The 24,023-nt window shown below is 41.1% G+C and overlaps 1 protein-coding gene across 4 annotated transcripts in view; it reads right to left on the reverse strand.

The window, feature by feature from the left end:
• The window catches only part of LOC111575345 (mediator complex subunit 13L), a 90,320-nt gene that overhangs the window by 12,438 nt on the left and 53,859 nt on the right, over window positions 1-24,023 (reverse strand). Inside the window, exons 3-15 of one of the 4 annotated variants that reach the window (XM_055019339.1) lie at window positions 23,548-23,632; window positions 18,375-18,458; window positions 8,223-8,368; window positions 6,928-7,134; window positions 5,917-6,081; window positions 5,341-5,497; window positions 5,133-5,237; window positions 3,188-3,844; window positions 2,677-2,890; window positions 1,788-1,866; window positions 1,542-1,663; window positions 411-489; window positions 9-223 (exon numbers count right to left, since the gene is read on the reverse strand). In XM_055019339.1, coding sequence (XP_054875314.1) covers window positions 9-223; window positions 411-489; window positions 1,542-1,663; window positions 1,788-1,866; window positions 2,677-2,890; window positions 3,188-3,844; window positions 5,133-5,237; window positions 5,341-5,497; window positions 5,917-6,081; window positions 6,928-7,134; window positions 8,223-8,368; window positions 18,375-18,458; window positions 23,548-23,632 — 2,315 coding nt within the window. Of the gene's footprint in view, window positions 1-8; window positions 227-410; window positions 508-1,541; window positions 1,664-1,787; window positions 1,867-2,676; window positions 2,891-3,187; window positions 3,845-5,132; window positions 5,238-5,340; window positions 5,498-5,916; window positions 6,082-6,927; window positions 7,135-8,222; window positions 8,369-18,374; window positions 18,459-23,547; window positions 23,633-24,023 lie in introns of all 4 variants that reach the window. The other 3 variants (XM_023280396.3, XM_023280394.3, XM_023280393.3) reach the window with 3 other exon arrangements.

The raw sequence follows: 24,023 nt of genomic DNA on the forward strand, positions 1-24,023 counted from the left end.
TTCCTCACCTTGATGTCATCCTGCCTGGGGCTGAGCATCCCCTCCTCCATCTCCATCCTGTATTCATTGAGCTGGTTGGAGGCGAATGATGGCAGGTGGTCAGCCGTTCCGCTGGGTGCAGGGGGCTCCTGACTCGGGGTGTCGCGATACGTCATGATGGGAGAAAAGGCTGGGTGCTGCTCTAGAGAAGGCGGGGTGGGAAACATCCGCTGGAGATCTGCTACTGCTGAAAGGAGACAGGAACAGAGATAGAGACAAAGAGAGGAGGAGCAGAGTAGATACACATGTTTAATGGAATTCAATTATAAAGGCACATGCACGTTAATTACATCAACTGTATATAAAACTGCATTTATATACCACTTGTGTATATTTCAGTGAGATTTGAGGATTAAATGCTCATCACTCACTCGATGGATATGGTACTGCAACTCTCCCTTCTTTCCCAAGAGGGCGATCTTCTGTTGACACTGGTACCTTGGTTGAGTGCTGGTTTGGATAAACAGTCTACAAATTATTCCACAAAGGATCAGGAGGTCAGTTTTATTTATTCATTATGCAATATTTTGTGCTCCATAGCAGTGGAACATAACACATTATGCATAATGACAATTATACCTAATATTGGTGTCACTAAAATGGTGCGTTTAAATTTTTAACCCTCTGAACCATGCCATCAGATTTGAAAGGCATATAATGTTATTTGTTTGTTTTTATCGCCCAAATTACACCATTTACGGGAACCAGAAACAGTAAAAATTTTAAAATGATCAAATTTTCCACTTAGCAAAAGTACTTGAAATTATCCAAATCCAAGCTAAAAATTGGATTATTTCATCAATCTCACTTTGATCAACATGTCTCATTTAAAAAAAAAAAAAAAAATCCCCAAAATAAAGTGTTCAATCTGACCAGATTTTCTGAAAACAAATCTTCTGCACTCCTTGGTGCAATTTAGTCATTTGACAAAAAATATGTGACTTTTTGGCTGAACTGCAGGCTGTGTTTACACAAAGCAGAGAGGAGGTAAGTATGGAAACAAATTCTAAATGTAAATAATAAAATATTTATAGTCTCTAGAGTCATAATTATATTTTTCCAGTATTGGTAACACCTGTGGTCACTTCGAAAAATGTTGTACATATTGATTCCTTTTTTTAATGAAACAATGAATCAATGAAGAAATTCAGTTTATTTTTTTCTTTTCTATGATTCATGGCATCTTAACTGTGTCATACTGCACAAAAGACATTTTTGAATTCTGTCTACTTTTATCTATGGTTCCACTGTTTCAGTAGAGGTGCAGGACTTTCTACTGTTGTGAAAAATGAGTCCACAGTGAGTAAAAATGTGACGGGGCAAACAGTGCCGTAAAACTACTTGCGGTTCAGAGAGTTAATTGAAATATAGTTACTTTTTTAATGTGCTAATTGGAGTATGTTTGCTAGAAATACAACTAGCAGGATTGGCCATGTATCTTACAGTCTTTGCTACAAACAACAAATATGCAACAATATAATATGTCTATACTGATGTCTTACCCCCAACTCTTCTTCATCTTCATCAAATATGTTGTCCAGATCCGAGATGTTCACCACTAGATCTTTCTCTCTGGTCAGAGACGGGTTGGCTTTTGCAGCTCCATCATCTTGACCTGATTCATCTAAAAACAACAAATCAATGACGTCAGACCACTGGCTCAAAAATGCTCATGACTCTGAACTGTGAATTGCAGACAGTCCACTGTATGTATCTGACGTTAATGATGGCGGTGGTTATGTCCTCACCTGATTTTGGAGCCGAGTTAAAAATGGACATAGCATCTTTTCCATCAGGTAGTGCACCGTTACTGGTGATTTCTTCTCCCTGGTGGATAAATTGGAACAAAAAAGAGAAAACTGTCTGTTGAAGTTTCATTCAATATCAACAAAATGAAAACACAAGAGCCCCACTTTAATGAATATGATCTGTTACATGTAGTGTTTGTCCCTTACACACATGCAAAATACGTAACTGTCATTGTCACTAAAATTTGCACAAAAATTTTGTGTATTTTAGGCACTTTTGTCCAAATATGTGCATACTAATTTGTATTTATTTGTGGTATCATATTTTTTGGCCACAAGGGGGAAACAGAAACAAATATGAATATGGAAACATGAATGTGACTTGCTGATATGTTACCTTGAATTTGAAATGTAAATTTGAAAAACTTGCTGATTTACACATCCAGCAGAGTCAGAGCATCATTATTATTCATCTGATGGTCACATGGTGAATTGAAGTACACCATTCACTCTCTATTAGTTCTTCACAAGCTCCTCAGGGAAATTTCTGGCTGTTTAGCTGATAAATTCTGCAATATGTTTACCAGCCAGTCACTCACTTTGTCTGTTTGCTATTTGGTGCAGGACAGGTTGAATACAAAGACTTTATCAGAGCTTTTTTTTACTTGAAAACAACTGCCTGCTGCTACAACACTGATGACAGCTGTGAGAATAAATCAAACAGCAAAGCTCCCGGCAGAAAAACAATAACACTGAACTAAAAGACAGGAGGGTAGAGGTGAGAAGAACAACATATGATTCTTAGTTAATATAAAAATGTTTTTTATAGCATTTTCCACTAATCTTAGCTCATTACTGCTTTGTGTTTTTAAACTGCGTGTTGTCCTACCTTGGCCTTCTTGCTGGGTTCTCTCCCTTGACCCTTTAATCTCTTGGAAGTGGAGAAAGTGTACTCGATGTCTCCCTCCTTAAAGTCGTAGGGATCATCCCCACTCTCACGCAGTGCCTCCACACCCGGCTGCTGGAACAGACCTAAAGTGTGGATGTGGTCTCTCATCCTCTCTTCTGAGATCTTAAATCTCTTGAGAGTCTGTGTGTAGAGTCTGGAGAAGGCAAAGACACAAATGCATCGGTGGTTTATTCTTTTTGTCTTGCTTGCCATTTTTTGTGTCCTCATATTTCCAACAAAAGAGGCTTTTATAGGATGTGTCACATACAGTAACTCAAGTACTGCTTGAAAATAAATCCCTCGTTTTTATTGTTTATTTTTTATATCCAGTCTGGCTCAGGAACCTTTGTTCGATATAAAAAATCTCTTTATCTGTATTCTACCCTTTGTCCTTGCCTTTGTAAATGCAGCTAACATTTTGCAAACCACAGTTATTGTGCATCTCTCCTACCTCTTTAGAGGAGCTCCCTCAGTGGTTATCTCTGTCTTTACTTCCTCTAGTTTATCAGCAGGGAGGTCAGGAGGTCTGAAGTCAGTCTTATCAGTCCTGGGAGTCCTGAAGCCTCTCCACCAGCCAGCCCCGTTCTCCCTCTGCCTCAGCAGAGCTGTATACACAGCAGTCTCACTGGTAATCATCCCCAGCCCTGGAGCTCCATCTGGACAAACAGGCATGTCCACAGGTCCATCCAGAACCTCCGGGTCCTGTACCCGAGGATGTGGGCTGAGAGTGGGTGGAAGTGGAGACATAGGTGAATGGAGAAGGGACTCGGGGGCTTTTCTGCCATTGGAGAGGGTTTTGGAGTACTTGCAGGGTGGCAGAGCAGCCAAAGGCTCCATGGGTGGCTCCAGTGCCACAAGGCCGCCGAGCTGTGGCCCTCCTGGTGAATCCTGTTCCAGAGGCGTCTCCCGTGTGAGTGACAGACGATGGTGGAAGGGAATCACAGCTGGCCTCTTGGATTGTTTGTCAGCCTTTTCTGTCTTCTCACTGGTCTTGTGTTTGGGCAGGGAGGGAGGGTACAACGATAGGCCAGAAGACTGAGTGGGGTTGGCACTAGTCTGGGGGTTGACGGTGGACGTGGTGGTCAGGTTCAGCTTCTGCTGCTTTAGCCTGCAACAAGCAGAAAATAACAATCTACTTAAAACTCTCTGAAGAACCTGTTTAAAAGTAACATATCCTCTGCATTGTTATTAACCATTTGATGCACAACATGGGTCAAAAGTCATCCATATTCATTGGAATATAGGTGACTTTTGACCCATGTTGCACATCAAAGGGTTAAATATGGTGTTCAAACATGTTGTTATGACATGACAAGACATTACGACAGCATTAGTTATATTACAGTTGTAAAGCGGGACTCTTTACAAATGTAAAGAGTCTCAACATTCAGATATTATTGAAGACCATATTGTATTCCTGTGCCCACTGGTCACAGCGGCTGCAGGCTAAGCAGGCCTTTCCAGGAGTCTCTCTTTCTCCCCAGCAATGCTTTCCAGTTCCTCATGGGGGACCCCGAGGCGTTCCCAGTCTAGATTAGATATGTAATCCCTCCAGAAAGTTCTGGGTCTACCCTGGGGTTTCCTCCCATGTGAACAAGCCTGGAAAACCCCCAAAAGAAGGCGCCCAGGAGACGTCCTAATCAGATGCCCAAACCACCTGAGCTGTGTCCTTTTAGTGACTTTACCCTGAGCTCCCTCGAGATGTTCAAACTCCTCACTCTCTAAGGCAGAGCCCTGCCAACCATCTCAGCCACTTCCATCCACAACCTCATCCTTTTGGTCACTGCTCAGAGCTCATGACCATATGTGACGGTCTTGGTCATGTCCCTGATCCTGTTTTTAGGCATATGTGAACAGGAAGGGAAGGTGTCTGGTTTGGAATCCTTAGAGTCATATTTCTGCCTTTTGGGGACAGTTCTGTTGGTTTCATCAAGCCGTGACTTTTAGAACACAATACAGCCGGTAGTGACAGTCAGCACCTCCAAGTCTTCGACCATGATAAGCTGGGATTAGAGACGCTGTTCCCTTTCATCAAAAGGAGCCAGCTGAAGAGGTTTTCTGTGTATGACCAACTGGGAGGAGACCAAGAACTCCCTGGAGGAACTACATATCTCATCCGGCCTGGGAACACCATGGGGTCCCCCAGGATCAGCTGAAAAGTGATGCTACAAAGTAAAATCTGTAATGACCTGCTTAGCCTTCTGCTACTCTGGCCCGACCTCGGGCAAGGAGAAGAAAATGGAAGGATGTATAGTGTTTTGATTTTAATTTTTAAAAATGTTTTTAAACATTCATGAGCCAAGTCTTTGTCAGAGCATCCATCAACATGAAGCTCAGGTACTTTACACATAAATACACCACTTATACTGAACAGCTTGGGCGCGGCTCGGTTGTACCTGGAGCAGCTGCAGGGCGCTCTCGCTCCCAGATCATTGAAGTCCCACGTGGCAACTCCATTTGGCACTTCCTTCCTGGGCGTCACATCAGTCGGCTGATTCGGTCTGCAGGGAACAAACAGATCCATGAGGGCACCAGCTCAGTCGCATCACTGCACTTCAATATTAATCACAGCAAACAGAGGAAGCAGACTCCGGTTTGACTTACACATGCTGAGGCTGGTTTAGATAACACTCTCTCCAGGCTTGATGAACCACCTGACAAGTCAGCTTCTTCCCAGAATGCTTTGGGCTGATGCTGGTGATTCCCATGCTGCTGTCTGGTGTGGGGACGCTGGAGACCGAGGTCACAAAGCCGCTGTCCGCTGAAAAGAAGAAGGGTGGAAAAAATGTCATAAGACCAGTTAGATTTGTAGGGCTTTTTTCAACTTTTTACTTCTTCCATCTCCAAGCACCACATTTATGTCTATTTAGGAATATTTATGGGTTCATAGGAGAAATTTTATGAAGAAAAAGACTTAAGCTTTACATAAAACGATGAGTGTAATTTAACAAAATTCCACTCAGCACAGACAGTTCTAATGGATTTTGCTATATCTTTGTTATTTTCTTTGTGTTTATGTATCAGACGTCATCAGATTGGTTGCAGGTATGTTTAGAGAATGAAATGGAGTTCTTTTTATGTCAGCATTTAGTATACATGCTACATGTTTTCTTTGAATATTTCAGCATGTTTGAATAATTTAATGTCCTGCACGAAGATGCATATATGTGCATTTGTTACCCGAGCAGGGCTGCTCTGGTGACGTCGGCGGTGTCAGCGGCACACTGCAGTGGTTCGGCTCTTTGTTGAGGCCCTGAGCTGCAGGAACAGGTGGAGGCTGCTCCACTGGTAGGTCCCCTTGGGCGATCAGCACAAAAGCAGCTGGGTAGGTCATCCTTACTCCCCCTAACAATACAAAAAAAAGGAGGATTCAGTGTTATGAAACAACATAGTGGCTGCTGCTCACATTTAGCTGTGGCATTTATTGAAACTGCCAAAAACTAGTAACTTCATCATCCTATCCAGTCTTTTATTCATAAATAATTTGCTGAAGAAAGTGATATATGTCCTAAACATTTCTAGTAATTGGCCACAAATACTGCAGCGATAAATTATTTGATGCACTTGCTCCTTATCCATTAATGTAATCACGCACTTTCTCACTCACTGCTCATATAAAACATAATCAAATCAAAACTCCCTTTACACTCCCTCCTTCAGTATTATTTCAGGTTTTCCTCTTAAGATGTGTAAGCCACTGGTATCCAAAGGAGTTTTAATTGCAATCAGGTCAACCCAACGCTGTGGGATCAGACTGATTAGACGAAGCTGTTCGAGTAACTCCCTGGGGTTTTTACCTCAACTTCCCCATCGTTCCTTTCTGCCTGTCCTACTCTCGCCTCTCCTGCCTTCCAGTCATTTCCCCTTTTCCACTCTCAGACGTACTGACAGACTGTGAGGATCATTGCAGTCAAAGCACCCCATCTACTAATACCTCAGCTCAGACTGCCTGGGAGTCTACATGGAGACCAGGGGTAATCAATGCGATGCTGATCCCTCACTGTTTGCTTTAGTAGAGCAACATAGCTGCCGTTTAATGTGTTTAGTCACTGCTGTTCTCAGGCTGAAAGGATGAGTCCACAGCATAAAGCAGTAAATTCTGCTACTGGAGCTGCCTTTTATTAACCTTGTACGGCACTTTATAGTCAACAAATATGTTCTTCGCTCTTTTTTTAATTCCTTTTTCCATACCTACGATGACCTCCACTGCCACGTGGCAGTTGCGATCATAGGCTTGGCCTGCTTCTTCATTTTCCTTCTCTCCACTTCCCTCTTTCTGCTGAAGTACCATCGGGTAAAAGTAGCTCCACTCCTCCATCAGCTTCCGTGCTGCCGGGTCACTCATCTTGTAGGCCTGACCTGTTAGTGTGCCGCTCAGGCCGTACGGACTCAGGACCACTGCATAAATGGATGACAGAAGAGAGAGTGGATTAAAACATATGGATGACATGAAAGCAAAAGCCAACACGTCAGGAAAGCTTTAATCATTTAATTAATTCTTCAATATTTTATTTTTGCACAGCAAACATGCAGTAGCTGGACAGCACATAGTTCATGAAAAGTTAATACTGTAACAGCTTCTCATAAATTTGGCCATCATTAATATAATATTGGCAATATTTAGCCAATCATTAATATGAGATAAGCTTTTAAAATGCTAATAAAATCAGGCACTATTGACCTTTTTCCACACAATAAAGTTAGTTTATTTACACAAAAAAATATTTGTGGAAGCTACAGAGAGCAGTAAGTTCACAAATACTGATTTTACATACAAAACATGTTTATTTGCTTAACTGTATGGATCCTTATAAACTTCTGCCACAGCTACACATACATATGTTAATCATATAAAAAATCAGGTATTATAGATGAAACAAAAAGTATGTAAAATACCTTAATAATTAACTCAACATTGGCCAACAACTAAAGCAGACCTTTATTTATGTATTGGCACATCAGTAATAATAAACAAAAATATATGATGCATAATAGTATCATAGTCACAAGACAAAAAGTACAACAATAAATCGATGCTGTTACTATTTTGTGTTCAGTCTGATATAGCTTATTGGCCTGTGCAACAGAGCTTCACTGTTGTCCAAAAAATAGTACAAATACATTATCAAGCCACATATTTCTTCATTTTTGTAAAATATGGCAACTATAGTTTATCTAAAGACAGACTAGTAACTTTAATTTCTCTGTAAAGTAGCTTCTAGGAAGTGAAAGTGTAAGAGTTTACTACAGGGCAAAATACTTCCTCCACCTCTGCTGATTTGATAATTCAATGCCAAAATCATGTCCATATTCTAGTAAGAGCTTCAACATAGTCATTCAAGGGATTTGCTTCTACTGTGTAATAATCAGCAGTGCTTCATTCAAGTTGCACTTCACTGACATCATAGGAAGCATACAGTACGTGATTTTTGTTTTGTTCTGTGCACAAAAGCACTAGAAAAAAAACAATGGGTTTGCGGTATTACCTTGCACCGGTGTGATGGAGGTCTGTGCGAGGCGGATGTGGTGTTCTGTGATGTGGTACGCAGGCTGGTGCTGGGCGATCTCCACGCTCGTGCACACATTGCTCTCCCCGTGGAGGAAGAAGGAGAAGGAACATGATAGGTGTTCACTGGGGACAGAAGACAGCAAACATTTAGATCATGAAGCCCCAGCCAGATATCAACAGTGCAGAAATGTCTCGGTGTATGCATTTGGTCTGTGTACTGTGAGCTGATCGCTGTCTGACTGGCAATACGAGTTTGCATAGTAAAACAGATGCTGCTCTCTCTGTCTATTTCAATTACGTATAAATTCACCTACACAACTTAATTCATTTAGATTTAAACTGAGTTATAATTGCATTTAATGATGCTAAACTTCAGATTAAATAAACCCGTGAATCAGATCTATTAAAAAACAAATGCAAAACATGAATATGTCTGACTTGCAGGCCGCAGCATGACAGATGATGAGAGCTTTTCACCAAACAGCAATTTGGAGAATGCAATCAGAATGTATCTTTGTAAAAGCCTTGCTGAGCTCTACCTTCATTGATCATCTTCATCAGTTCCCACATATGCTCCTTATTGCAGGTATAAATCCTCATTTGCTTATGATTGATTGTAATGACTTCATGTTTACATATGCAGCAGCCTCTTTATTACACAGCCTGGGTATAGTCCATCACGGATTGTTCTGTTTTTTAATCACAGAGGAGTAATTGTTGGGGCCTTATTGCAATCTATATAGCAGTGGGTGGGCTGGACATCATTAGCCACCTAGACAGCTTCACTGATGTATATTTTTAATCTATAAACCTCCTTAATACTTTGGTTTATATATATCAGACTGACAATAAAGTCAGCAGGTACTGTAATCTCCTTGTGATTACCCTGCTGCCTATGCAATATCTCCTTTGCCCTGAGGGAGCTGGACCTCCATTTGAGGCGTAATGGATCATCAAATTCAATAAAATGGCCAGCTCCATAGCCACTCATGGACAAAAGTGAACACAGTCTTCAGGGAGCCAGATAATGTGGCTTTAACACAACGGCCCCCAGATGGCGCTAAACGCATCCAAAGAGAGGAGGAGGCCAATTTTTTCTGCTTCATAAACATTCCTGATGCTCCCAGAGAAAAACATACCCTCATAACAGCAGGTGGTTCGAACACAGGTCTGCACAATCACAGGAGGAACAGCAGAGCTAAAGTGCATACATATGCATGCACAAGGCTTCGACAAACTGGCACACGAGCAAGTGTCGCCTTCACACCTACAGGCACTGTTCCTCTCTCTCTCTCACACACACACACAAAACACAAACACACACAGCACTAGTCCATCATCCCTGCAACTCACATCTCTACAACACATGAGTCAAAATGCTTTCAATGTCACTGCCCTCTAACCTTGTCCTCAGTGCATCATTCCACCATATGATGAGCTATATATAGCTGCATGGGGGAGCTCAGGATAACAGCTGCAAGTCAAGAGTACCAGTGGAGCTAACTGCCATGCACATGTACACAAACAGCCACAATTAGCATTTAAGGATCTTTAGCATCCCTGCTGCATGCTTTAATAATCTGCTGAATGTGGTTCATTCTAAATAAAGTCATGTGCATACACGGGACTTCAGTAAGCAAGTACATTTTTATTGTCTTTTTTTTCAGTGGCTGATAGACAAATTTGTTGACTGATTGATTTTCTACATTTTATAATGTTTATAGCACTGCATGATGCAAAACCAATTCCAGTTTATTTCTCTTTCATGTTAGTCATTCTGTTGATATTTCCGTTACTGTATGTATATATGAGATATGCTGATCAGGACTGATGTGTGTACAAAAACTCCCTGAACAGCCTGGGTCAAATAGCAAAGAATCACTGTTGTAAATCATTTCCACTCTCTTTGTCTCTTTTCTTACGCTCAGACTGTGATCCAGCAGATTTAAGGGCTGGATACTTTTGATGTTTCAGCTGAAATTATAGTGAGTTGATAATAAATTGTTCCTGTTGGTACTGTCAATCACGTCCACCTGATATGTAAATACAATTACAAAGCAAAGGCTGCTGATGAAAAGGAGGTCATTTATAATCTTGGGGAGGGGCAGTGTTTAGTTGAGTAAAGAATTTATTAACTTACAAAGCAATTAGTCAAACCAACGCCTAATGTGCAGCAATTGTAACAAAAGAGGTAGTGTAAGTGTGATCTGGTACGCAAATTTAAAGCAATTCCCTGAACTGATAGTTGGTAGCATTATTAATCAATAATTGATAATAACTGAACAGTATTCCATATGCAGATGTGACCCCTTTTGAAAACAGCATTTGCTGTTAATATTGACAGCAAATGCCACTAGGCTGCAGGAACACTGTAAACTGTGAGACAAATATGTGAGCTCTCACAGGTAGCCATTAACTGCCACGGAAGTCTTTGTCTTGGTGGCTTAAACACCTCAATGCTCTCTGCTTGGCAACATGAAACGGCCTGTACTCCAAGTAACCCCCTCCTCAGGTCACTACATAAATTATCTGACATTATTGTGCTCCATCTTCTGCTTTATCTATAACTATATTTTTATTCTGTGAAAATATTAACAATTAATTGATAAACTGTTATTCATTACCTTCCCTTACTGTGATCAAGTGCAGTCACATGTAAGTCAGGGGAAAGCAGACCTACAGAAAGAGCATCAAACTGCAGGCTGACGCAGCTGGGAGATTGATGCTCCCTGTCCTTTTACAAAGGGCATTTTCCTGCACAGTAAGCGGGTGTGAGTGTGTGGACACACTGGGCTCTTTGCATCCTCTGGGGCATTTGTGCAGTTGGCAGGCATGTGTGTATGTGTGTGAAAACAGTGGACGGAGATGTGAGGTAGCTGTGTGTGCTGGGCTGTATGAGTACAGGTATTAATAAATGAAGAGGAGTGATGGCTGAGACTTGCCTAAGGGCTGACAGTACAAGAGAGAGATAGAGAGAGGAGACAGAGAGAAAGAGAGAGAGAGAGAGAGAGAGAGAGAGAGGGTTGGAGGGAGGCTGAGGAAAAGAAGTGAGTGCAGAGGAGGAAGAAGGAAAGACGGCAAGACAAGAAGATGGAGACAGAGAGAATTAAGCACATGCACAAGTAAGATTGAAACAAAAAGGGGAAATAGGAGGACAGAGAGGAAATTAGGAGGACACGGAAAGAAAGATACAATAAAAAATGAGGAGTGAGAGCAAAACGAGTGTGAGAGAAAGAGGAGGAAGTGAATAATTCAGTGCCACGCACTGCAATTGCTGCACACATATCGATGAGATCAGAGTTTTAATGGGTGGCTACTGAGCATAATTTTATGGTGAAATCAATCAGGTAATGTAGAGCTGGAGAACACACAGACACACCACATACTGTCTGTGTGTGCGTCACTTTCATTTGGCTTCATATGTTCAGTATGTGCCTACGCTTATGTGACAGAGTTAACGGCATGAATTTACGTGAGTTGAGTGTATCATATGTGTGCAAATGTGAGCTGTGCATGCATAGGGTGACACAACGTGTGAATAAAGACCCACAGTTATAACGTCATGTGAGCGAGCGAGCGCACACGCTGTATGTGGCCTGCATGCATGCTTGAAAGCGACTGACAAAGAGGGAAAAGGAACTGTGTTGGGTTCATGTGACAACATGTGTCTTTTCACCCCATCACAATGCTAGTAACAGCCAGCAGCCAGCCAGCAGGGGAGCTGCTTAATGTCCGACATGCATCATGGACTTGACACACACGCATCTGTGTGTACAATCACATGCACACAAAATAACAACAGTTATCTCAGTTGTTGGGCTGCTCTCATGTCAAACCAAGTGAGAAAAAGATAAAGCAAGATTAGATTAAAGGAGATAGAGTGCAATAAACAGTGAAACAACCTTGTGCAAGACACAAAGGGCTTCTGTTTCCTCTCTCAGAGGCATCTAAAGCCCACGATGTGATAAATGTGTTTAGATATCATTAACTATAGTCATATGCACTAAGCTGGCACGATAGCATTTTCCTAAAACTCTCCCAAATCTAGGGGATTAATCTTCTTAATCGGCACCTTAAATGTTCTGTGTGCCACCACAGCAGCATTATTATGAGTTATCTTTTCTCTTCTAGCTGCTTAACCCTTCCCACACAATCACATGTCCTGGAAAGACAAGAGTGCAGACACTCCTCTGGTGCATGTGGACCAATGTAGAGGATGTTTACACTCTTGTAAGCTCTCGTGAGCAGCATGTATACACACGCTCCACAAGTCTTTCCACTGCACGGGCACATTGTTGAATTGTGGAATTAAGTCCCTGCAAACAAAGCCAGCCGAATCACCTCACATACACAATATGCCCGAGCTTATGCAGGCGTGTGCAAACACCGCTGCTGCTTGTACACTCGCCGCTATTAAAAGGAACATTAGATGGGTGCAGTAAGTTTGATGTATTATTCACTGCCCCCCAGTGGGTGGCTTTAGCCAGTGTTGCTATCACAGTGTTGATGTTCAAACACCGCTTATATGGACTCGCAATGAAAAGGTGCCGTGCTCAAGGACACAAGCCGTGCGTACTTACACCTGAGCACAGACAAAAATACCAGTCTCCTGAAAGTGAAATCAGATTTATTGTATTCCTGAAAAATAGCAGAGAATGACTGTGAATAGGGGATAGTGAATCACGTTCTCAGCTTTTTTGTCTCTAGGGAGGCCCAACACACACGGAGAACATGCTTCAAAGGACAAAATGCAAATGGCTCTGTAATCCAAATATTTAACAAGCCTTTGCATGATTGAAAGGATGCAACTTTTATCTTAAAGGTGCAAAAAATCTGACTGTAATCACGGATGCAATTGTAAAAAAAAGGCCTGATGAAATACAGTGGGTGAACCCTTTTAACTACGGATAGAGAGAAGCACAATTATTGCTAAAGGTGTGTTATAATTATTTTTTTCTACATATTTACATTATATTACGCCACCTCATTACCATTCATTCACCCGGCAACTCCTTATCCATCTATTCTTGCTGTCAGTCCACAAGTGTCCATCTAACAATTGGCTACTCAACAGAGTATTTTTCTTGTCAGTCGCCTTAATAATCTGTCAAAAAATCTGCTGGCCCCTAATTATACCATATCTGAGATCTTACACCTTTTATCCACTGGCAATTTTACATTTTTAACTTTTATTTCCAAGATAAACTTGCTCTTTACTATTTAAGTCTGTATTTATGTAAGCCTCACAGGTCTTCAATGTCTTTTAAATCTGCTAGAATTACACATTCACATTATTGCAACTGGGATTTGTTGTGTTTTTAAGGACTAGGGGGGAAAGGAGAACACCAGTATGAGCAAAATTAGGTCAATTGGCAGTTTTTCTATTTGCTCGTTATTTCTGTTTTTTCTTTTTTGTCTCATGTATATAATTGAATATGGCTGAATTTCAGACATTTTTTTATTCCTTCCTCTCCTGCACATATCCATTTATCATGACATTTAGGTTGTGTGTACAAATAAAAACTATTTTGACATCTGTAAATGTATCGTACAGGTAGAATCAGAGATGCAGCCACAGTTCGCAACGGGAGGTGAGAAAAAGAAGAATGTTCTTCACTTTTTGTGTGTGTGTGTGTGTGTGTGTGTGTGTGTGTGTGTGTGTGTGTGTGTGTGTGTGTGTGTGTGTGTGTGTGTGTGTGTGTGTGTGTTTTATTTCTGGAGAATCTGTGACCTTGTGATGTGGCCTAACACCAAATGCCTGTTGCCTAGGAGATGGCTAATATCTCAATGTCATTCGTCCCTGAGGAGAGGAGAGGAGAGGAGAGGAGAGGAGAGGAGAGGAGAGGAGAGGAGAGGAGAGGAGAGGAGAGAAGAGGTCAGGTGAGGATTTCTGAGATTTTTTTGTTTTTTAGAAAAGCAGTGTTTTTTTAAACAGACAATGCGTCTTGTTTCCATTTGGTGCGCGAGGACAGCTCTGTTACACTTTAAAATATGAACTATTATTTATGCATGAGTATATGGCCATTAGTGGAATGAAAGCAGGTGTATTAACAAACACACTGTGTGCTGCACTTGGCATGCATAGGATTGACTGAACTAATGAGAGCGACAGACTCTAATACATCCATTCAGCCGTCTATAGTAATGATTAATTTACGACCCCCCACCTCCTCTGATCCCCACCACCGGAGCCTCCTCTCCTCCACCCTGCCTCTTCCTCCTCTCCCATGCCTCTCCTCTCTCTCTCTCTCTCTCCCTCTCGCACGCTCCCCTCAGCGTCTGATGCAATGCGTTACCAACCCAGAGTGCTTTCCTCCCCATTCAGACACAAAGAGAGCAGGAGTGTTGGGTTGAGAAAGAAGGGTTGGGGGGGGGGGATGAGCAGAGGAGGGGTGGTGGTGGTGGGGGGTCAGAGGGGTGGTGATGGGGGGAGATGGTTGGTTTGGGAATCTTCTCCTTGATGTACCAATCCCCGCCGTGCCCCGGGGACACGTACGAGATAAACACCAGATAAGCCCCGACAAAGGCGGCAGTGCCAAGGCGCAGGAGTTGGCACGAGTGAGGCGGCATGGCACGGATTGTTAGCGGGCAAAAGCGCCCCCTGTTGGGGATAAAAAGGCACGAGGGGCGGAAGAGCGGGAGAGACAAAGGAGGCGGTTACAGCTGAGGCAGGAGGTCATTGTATGCCTAACTGAGCAATGTTCCCTCGGGGCATGAAAACACTGATGGCTGGGGATCTGCAGGGGGCTCTTAAGGCTCACACTGTCCACTGCGGGGCAACACTGCAGTTGTTGGGAACAAGCAGAGAGTGACGTGTGTGTATGTTGTGAGTGTGTGCATGTGAGGGTGGGATGGAGGTGGAGGGGGGGGGGCAATTTAGGAATTCATGTGTGCTGGAATCAGGCAGTGGAGATGTGTAGAAAAGAAAGCCAGCAACGCTACACTTCCAATCATGATGCATGCAAAAGCGGTAGAGTGCAGGCACAGAATGTACAGACATCCATATAAGATTTGTGTTTGTTTGTGTGTGTGAGGCTTCTTTCTCTCTCTCTCTCCCTCCCATTCTGTCTCTGTCTTTCCCTTCAGGATGTTCAATAATTCACAGAAAGAACAACTCCAGATTGGCTCAGCAGGGGGCGTACCAGCTGACAACATGTTCAAACGGAGCTGTCGAAAAGAGGAATTGCATGATGTACAAAAAGTCGCACACACACAGACACGCACGTAAAGCACTGCACAACTGCCGGGCATAATTTCCAAAAGAGAAAATCTCAACATGTGTTTATATGCATCCGCATTCAAGGCGTAGCATCTTCACACCTCCCTGCTTCCCACACAAAAGTTATTTAATCTCTGCTGCTTTTCTAGACTCATTCTTCTTTAGTTCTATTCACTCTGCGCCTCTCCTGTTTTTCCTCCTGATTTTTAATGAGCCTCTAATCATCTCTGCTTCACTCCCATCTGCTAATGTTGGAAATATTTAGTGACATTTGATTGTTTTTTCCTCTAGTCTCCTCAAATTAAAGTGATAGCCTTTTCAATGTCAAACAGGATAATGTACACAACACAAGCAGACAAGGAAACGCAGGTATCACAACCTCTTAAAAAAGGAGAAGAAAAATCATCCATGGTAATTAAAAGTGGGGTCACCTTGTGTGTCTAGTACAATGTGACAAGTTTGGCGTGCATGTGCAGAATATAAAGTGTTTGTAAGACACACGCTCCATAGCCATGTCTACACTTACATTTGCATAAGCTAATGGACAACCCATTAGAGGTTATTGTTTGTGCAGGCAGTTGACAAATTAAATATAGAAACGACAGAAAGTGTCTTAATGTGCCAATGTGAGGTGCCAGAACAGCTCCTGTGCTCATTATGTTACGTTTTCTTCAAGATTCTGTTGGACAGATGAGCTGCTTTCTGCTAAAAGATATTACTTCATTTGCTACTTTGATGATGTTGGTGGAGAATGCAGGCAGATGAACACTGATATCAATTATTAGTGTTGAAAGAGACCGATAACTGATATTTAGAGCTGATGTACATTTGGAATGAAAACAACACAAACTCCAACACAAGACTTCTCTAAAATGTCTTTGTTTATTTATGTAATACATATTTTATTTAAAGGAGATTGCAACATTCATCTGTCAGTGTTCATATGTTACTTATGATGTACACTAGCAGTCATTCAAGGCTCTTTATTTATTTGTATTATTTTCCACATTGTAGATTCATACTGAAGATGAACAATTTTTTGTTTACAATATAATTCCACGTGTATTACTTTATAGTTTTGATGTCTTCAGTATTAATCTACAATGTAGAAACTAATTAAATAAAACCATTGAATGAGAAGGTGCGTCCAAACTTTTGACTGGTAATGTATATCAGTCACATTTATTGTAAAAACAAACAAACAAACAAACAAAAGAAACAGCAATTCTGCACATTACTCCAAAAGTGTGCTGAGGTTAATTGAGTGTGATTGTTTGTCCTGTTTTAAGTTACTGCATTGTTTTAAGTTATTCTCTTGTTTTTCACTGTGAAGCACTTTGAATACCCTCTGGGCTGTTGTAAAAGGCTATAGAAATAAACTTTGATTGATTGATTGATTGATTACTGCGAATACAGTTCATTTTTGCACCTTTTTGGAGATACCAGCATTTTTGGCACCTTATATCTATTGTCCTTTTATTGTGACCTATTGTTCTATGTTTCACTGTTATGTTTTTTTCAGGTTTTTATCTGCCTAGAGACTGCGCATGTAAATTAGTATTGCTATAATCCAGCATATTTACATTTATTGCTGTCTAAATAGGTATTCATTAATGTGCACTATCCTGATCAAATAAATTAATTTCCTTCACCAGCACGACATGCACAATCTATCTATCTAGCTCTATTGCTTAAGATCACAGAGTGACTACAGAAAGAAACAGGCAGTTGTATCATAGCCAAAATAGTGCATTTTAACGTATTTATTTTACTGGGAACCTAAAAAACCCTACGATACTAATAATCAAAAAGATACTGAATATCGGATCAAATAATCAGCTGACGCCTGCCCCAGTTCAGTGACCGCCCTTGTAAAATCACTGCATCTGTATTTATTATTCTATTCATCGCCCGTGTATGCAGTATATTTTACCATGAGATTAGATTTAACGTACAAAGATGTCACAATCACATCAGGTTGCCTCACCCAGATAGCGTTTCCCAGATATATGCAGAACAAGCGACACACACACACTCTCTCTCTCGAGATGTGTCACGGCGTTTGCCTCACTGAGGGACTTCCACCTGCTCTGAACAGCCAAACCTAAGTTTGCTACAGCACATCGCAGCAGACTGCGCTTCTGTCAGCAACTTTCTAGAGCGAGAGCTTCCTGTGCGTCTCCTAATTTGCAGCGCGTTTGAATGACAATGCAATTTGCAGGTTTCCAGTTAAAACAACCACAGAGTAAATACAAATAAATGGGTGATTTTTGTGTTTGTGTTTCTTAGCGATACATAAGAGATTTTTAAAATGAGCCTTTTGACAGCTTAGTGGTTCGGTAAAAGCCACTTTTAAGCTTTCAAGCACCGCTATGTGAGACTTGTAAGGAATGCTGCATCCTCACCAGCAGGGAAAAAGCTGAAGTGGGCAGACTGTGAGAACTATAATGGCTGAAGCAACAAGTTGAACTGTCATCACACCCACCCCTCTTTTTACTCAGTTTCAGTCTCTCTGTCTGACTCCCACACTGCCTACACAGTTACACAGCGTGACACACACACACACACACACACACACACATAACAACAACCCTCCCCCTCGCCCAGAGAGAGAGAGAGAGAGGGGGGGAGCTGTGAGAGCTCAGTCATGCTCTCACCTCTCACCACCATTCACTGCTCTGGTTTTTAATAGTCTCACACCCTGGACCAGCTGCTGGAACATCAAGGAGAGAAGACTCAACAAATGCTGAATCACATGAAAGCCATTCACGCTGCTGAGCCGTGTCACACTCGAGCATGCACACACATGGACACACAATTCTCATACATGAATGGGACATAAAACATGCTAAAGAAGTCCTTTTACAGCCTGCGAATGCAGCATGTGTGCGGGTTTGTGTATCTGCTCACCTGTTGCCCAGAGACTTTCCTTCCAGTTCGTGGGGCTTGAAGAACCATTTCCCGATCCGCACAAAGCCTTTATCCATCAAACATCTGCAGCATTGAATAGAAGAAGAAAGAAAAGTCAGCAGGAGAGGAGGAAAGTCGTTCATTACACAATCGACAGCTTCGAATGATCAATTAAACGCAACACCTGAGCAATGTTCTGCATTCCTGAAAAGAATCAAACAGCAATTAGTATTCTTGTGAGGATCAAAGAGGTTTTCATTCATCTCACTGATGATTTTACAAGCTGGAGCTCGTGCTGCAAACTGTTCATGACAGCTTCCATATTACCAATTTATTGCCTTGTTATGAATTTAATAGCTTATATGAGAAGAAACAATTCAATGCATCTTCTATTTAGATGGCAAAATTTATACTGTTTTTAAAAAACAGCAATTTCAATCTTGAGCAAAATTGACACGAGACCTTGAAAATAAAATATTCTGCTTTAACTTTGGCTCATTGCCTGCTAGACAGCTTCACGGTTTTATTTATTGCTATTAACCCTCCAACTGAAAGGCATATTAGCTTTAACAAATTGCTAAAATTATTCAGAGCCTGAAATTGCAAAAACAGAAAATATCAAATTTTCAACCTTCCACAGCCCTTGACTCTGAATCGGTGACATATGATTCCATCTGGAAAAATTACCAAATCTGAGCTTAATATTGTGATATTTCATCAAAATGACTATATTCAACTTGTCTCAATTACATATCTCTCCAAAAATAAACGGTTGGCTCTAACCAGATTCTGTAAGAAAGTAAAAAACAAAGAAATTGTGCACTCCTCAGTGCAACTGTGAAACCACTAGTGACTCATCTGCAACCAATGGTCACATGATGAAAATTCAGGGAATATTCACTGAAGTGTGTTCGTCTGCAGGCTGTGTTTACACTGAGCAGATATGAGACAAGTGGAAATAAAACAGAAAAAAAAAACATGTAAATAGTCACATTTTTCCCATATTGGTAACACCTGTGGGCACTTGGAAAAATGTTGCACATGTTGATTCCAGATTTTCTCAATTTTGTAAAATACACAATCTAAAAAAATGGGTTTTTTTGTTTTGTTTTTTTTTTTTTTGTTTTTTTTTTTTTAAACAATTTATGGCATTATAACTTTGTCATTCAGCTCAGAAGACATTTTTGAGGTCTTTCTACTGCTAGCCCTGGCTGTGTTGTTTCCATAGAGGTACAGGCTTTTATATTGCAGTGAAAAATGAACTCACAGTGAGGAAAAATGTGACAGAAGCCAAGAAACCGCTTAAGGCTCAGAGGGTTAAAATGCAGCAGCAGAGTGTCGCTCGGCTGAATGTGAGGTATAACGCGAATGTAAGGCGAAGATATACAGAGTTTACGACAAGTGCACAGGAAAAGTAAAGCTAATCTCCTGCTAATCTGCTTTCCCTAAAGTGGCTTGCACTTCTACACATAGCTTTCCAAAAACCTTTCCTTTCATCAGATCAAAAGGTGATCATTTCAAAGTTCATTTCAGTGATCATGCTCCTTGTTTGGCTATCCCGCCATCTGTGCACCTCCCCACCTCATTTCAGGCTCCTTTCACATACAAATCACAGCTCGCTCAGAAGTTTGACTGGCCTCTGTGTGCAGGTGCCAGTGAATTCCCCACTGAGTCCTCTGACCGGGGTCGAGGAATTACAGAATGATTTCGTGGAGTCCTCCTCGCTCAGCCTGGCTCAGCTTTCCAAAGCTTCCAGTCCACAGCTCTACCATCTTTGGTGCATTCTTATCAACGCATTTTCTTATCTGGACACTGGCTGCTCATTGCATACAAGCCGTCTCTTCATTTTATAATAATATTAGCATAAAAAAACTTTATTGGGTTGGTCACATCGTGGACGATAGCCAGTACGTCCAATAAGCTCAGTATTATTAGGCGGCCAATTTGGCATATCTGATCAGTGCATCTCTAGCAGGGCCACTTCACTGGAGACCTTACAAGAATGTCTATGAGGGAGTGAGCAGTGCACCATACCTGTGGAGCAATCACTGTGGGTAAATGCTGAAGCTAATGCTGAAACGCCTCCAAATCCAGATCCTTTGACAGCTGCTAACCACTGGCTCAGAAAATACTCTTGTTGATATTAAAGTCAAACAGGATATAACTAACTTCAGCCTTGATTGTAAAGCCAATACTTCGCAAGTGAGGCTTTAAAAATCCAATTTTTCTACAAGTGCAGTTGGAAAATTTAAAAATGTGTATACACATCTATACACAGAATACATGCAGGAGTAAGCATGCAGTAAGAATGCATTTTGTGGTATCACGACATGCTGCAAACACAGCGCTGGCATGTTATCATCATGTAATGTGCTATCAGCATACAGTTGTCTATTAACACATCCAGCAGACAAAAAGCAACATTTGGAGTTCTCTAGTCCTTTTAGCTCTGTCTTGGTTTCCTCCGGCTCCTAAGGGAAATATCCATCTGTTTAGCTGCCTCGCTGTTCATCAGCAGGTCATCAACTTTGTTCCTAGTCTATAGTGGTTTTAAGCTCTTTTTAATGAAAACAGCTGCACACATCTGGAAATGACGCTGATGGGAGCACACTTTGCGCCGCACAACCCAAAACAAGAATTAAAAGACACAGAGAGTAACAACATTCTCTGTGAGTTTGCTACTATCCGCTCACATTTTACACCATCTGACTAATTGCTGATATCGATTAACAGATGAAAGCAGCTTTGAAGAGAAGTACATTTGTGAGCGTGTCTTCTCGAATGACAGGCGCATCAAAATATCACTGAGGTGTATCTTTCTCATCCCACCTTGTCTCAGCAGAAAAAAAAAAGTCACATTATTCTCACAGATATTGCAATATGAGTCACGACTTCTCTCACATTCATTTCTTTTCTTCTTTTCTGCTGAAAGAAAAAATACAAAAATGATACTGTAATTTAGGCAGCGGCCTGAACCAAACAAGCCTGTTCCCTTATGTCTGGAGAATATGATTTGTTGACTGGGGCATCGCTGCAGCAGCACAAAGCCTCATTTGTAATGATATTTGGTGACACGGGCTGCACAGTGGCGTAGTGGTTAGCACTTTCGCCTTGCAGCAAGAAGATCCCTGGTTCGCGTCCCGGCTTTCCCGGGATCTTTCTGCATGGAGTTTGCATGTTCTCCCTGTGCATGCGTGGGTTTTCTCCGGGTACTCCGGCTTCCTCCCACAGTCCAAAAATATGCTGAGGTTAATTGATCATTCTAAATTGCCCATAGGTGTGAATGTGTGAGTGCTTGTTTGTCTTTGTATGTGGCCCTGCGACAGACTGGCGACCTGTCTAGGGTGTCCCCTGCCTTCGCCCGAGTCAGCTGGGATAGACTCCAGCACCCCCCCCCGCGACCCTAGTGAGGATTAAGCGGTGTATAGATAATGGATGGATGGATTTGGTGACACACTGACTTTATCAGAAAAACTACAGCTCCTGTGATTTGGATATTGGCCTTGCTACATTTTTAAATGAGTATTTTGACTAATTATTCAACCTAACCACAATAAACCCTTAATGTATCATTTCACACACACGTTGCCATTACTTGGTATTACTTTGCCATTTTGCCTCTTGTTCCTCTAAGATGAAGATTTGGGGAAAATATTTAATTACAATTTTTTGACAGATATTGTGATTTTATTTGCAATGTATTTTTTAAAGTCCTGCTTCAGTTTAAATGTGATAGAGCATGGCCACATGAAATACTAGAACAGCATGAACTTGTAAAACTACACTACACAACAGTGTAGTCTTTGGGTCAGATGCACTGCATAACACATATCCTGAAGTCAAACCTTGATAGTTTGCTCATGACATCGTCTTATATTCCAATTTTGATTTGAAATGGAATAAATATTTAGCACTGCTTAGAGGATATTGATAATTTTTCTAGCACTGTGTATATAATTTCGTATTTCTTCCTGCTCCAAGTCAACATAAGAACCAATAATCACTTTATTCTTTTATGTTTGTCTCTGAGCACACTGCGACTACGAGGATAATTTATATTGATGAAGAAATGAGAATAAAATCAAGTCCATCCATCTAAAAAACATTCTGTAGGATGTTATAAATCAATAGTATATCTATAAATTTAGCAACAGATGTGTCCCTTTATTAACAAAACAAAACATCTGTATTATCTGACAAGCTGATTTCTTTGAGCCTCTTCTTGATGTTTTGACATTAAGTATTGCTCATTATCGTTTCAGTTTATGATGTTATTATGTATATTAAGGACAAATTGAACTCCTCATAAATGCTTTATTTGTCAGCGATTCCTGTGTTAATTGTGAATAATAACAACAATAATTAAAAAAAAGTTATTTGAATATTAACCGCCTGTGACAGAGGTCAGCTTTATCAGCGCGACATGAAAGAGAAAGTGGAAGTGATCCCTCTAGTGTTGAAATAGTGATCTATAAAAGGAGTTAGCTTCAAGGTAATAGGAAGGTTAATTCAACCTGCCCCCTATGATGATCACTGATGCTTAACTTAATAGAGAGCAAATATGTGCTGCTTCATTTAACAGATGGCTCTGACTCAGAAAGGAGAGCTTTGGGTACTTGAGCAAGTGATTCAGCGCTCAGATTATAATTTCATTAAGGTGAGGCTCGTGAAAGAAAAACCAAAGCTGTCTGTCAGTGGAACTTCCACGTTTGCCGATTGGTAGAATAAAAGTCTTGTTCATTTAGAAATCACATTCATTGGTAGTGTTGTTTCATGTATGCAATAATTATAATGAAACTGCTGACTCTGACTCCCTTATTTAGTATTTATGAGCACCATGTTGCTATAAAAACATGTAGTAAATAGTTTATAAGACAAGAGAATAGGTGTTTAAGTGTTAATAATGGGCAGTAATCCTCAAAAATTATAGCTCCTCCTTTGAATGGATTATATTTATTTTAAATTTGTGTTATTTTTATATTGTAACTGCGCAAGAGGTGTTCTAGTTGGTGACATGCACACTTATTGTTATATACTGCTTAATAATGCAAATTAAGAAGCTTTATTTCTTATATTTTGTGCAACTATGCCTGATATGTAAGATGTTTTTCTATTTTATGTCTGTGATTGCTGCTCTCACTGTGCAGTTTTTCTATAATGACAGTAGTTTTACCTTTCCAGCAGGTTGTGTATGGCCTTGAAAAGCAGGGTCCTGCACTCATAGGACAGCCCACACTCCCAAAGTCCCTCCTCAGCCACTGAAAGAAGAAGAAAAAGACACACCTGTCAAGTTTATGTAATTAGACTACATTACATTACCGTTATCTCAATAAGTAATCATGTTTTCTATGACAGTAAAACATCTGCACACACCGCCTCGCTTATAATAAACAACACGTGGTTCAGCGTGAAGTACATGTGTTTACAGAAGGGTCTGTCAAAACACGTTGCATGTGCTGATGAGAGAATTTACACATCGTATTAGGAATCGAGATGATGCCCGTGCATGTGTGTGTGTGTGTGTGTGTGTGCACAGAGGTTGCGTGGCCGTACAGCTGTCACATTGGCTGCAGCGACAGTCCAGTCAAACCCCATGCAGTTGTCAGTCCCTGTTAGCCGGAGAGCGAGAGCGTGCCTGTATCCACGCAG

The sequence above is a fragment of the Amphiprion ocellaris genome, chromosome 17 (assembly GCF_022539595.1).
Source record: "Amphiprion ocellaris isolate individual 3 ecotype Okinawa chromosome 17, ASM2253959v1, whole genome shotgun sequence".
Taxonomy (NCBI): domain Eukaryota; kingdom Metazoa; phylum Chordata; class Actinopteri; family Pomacentridae; genus Amphiprion; species Amphiprion ocellaris.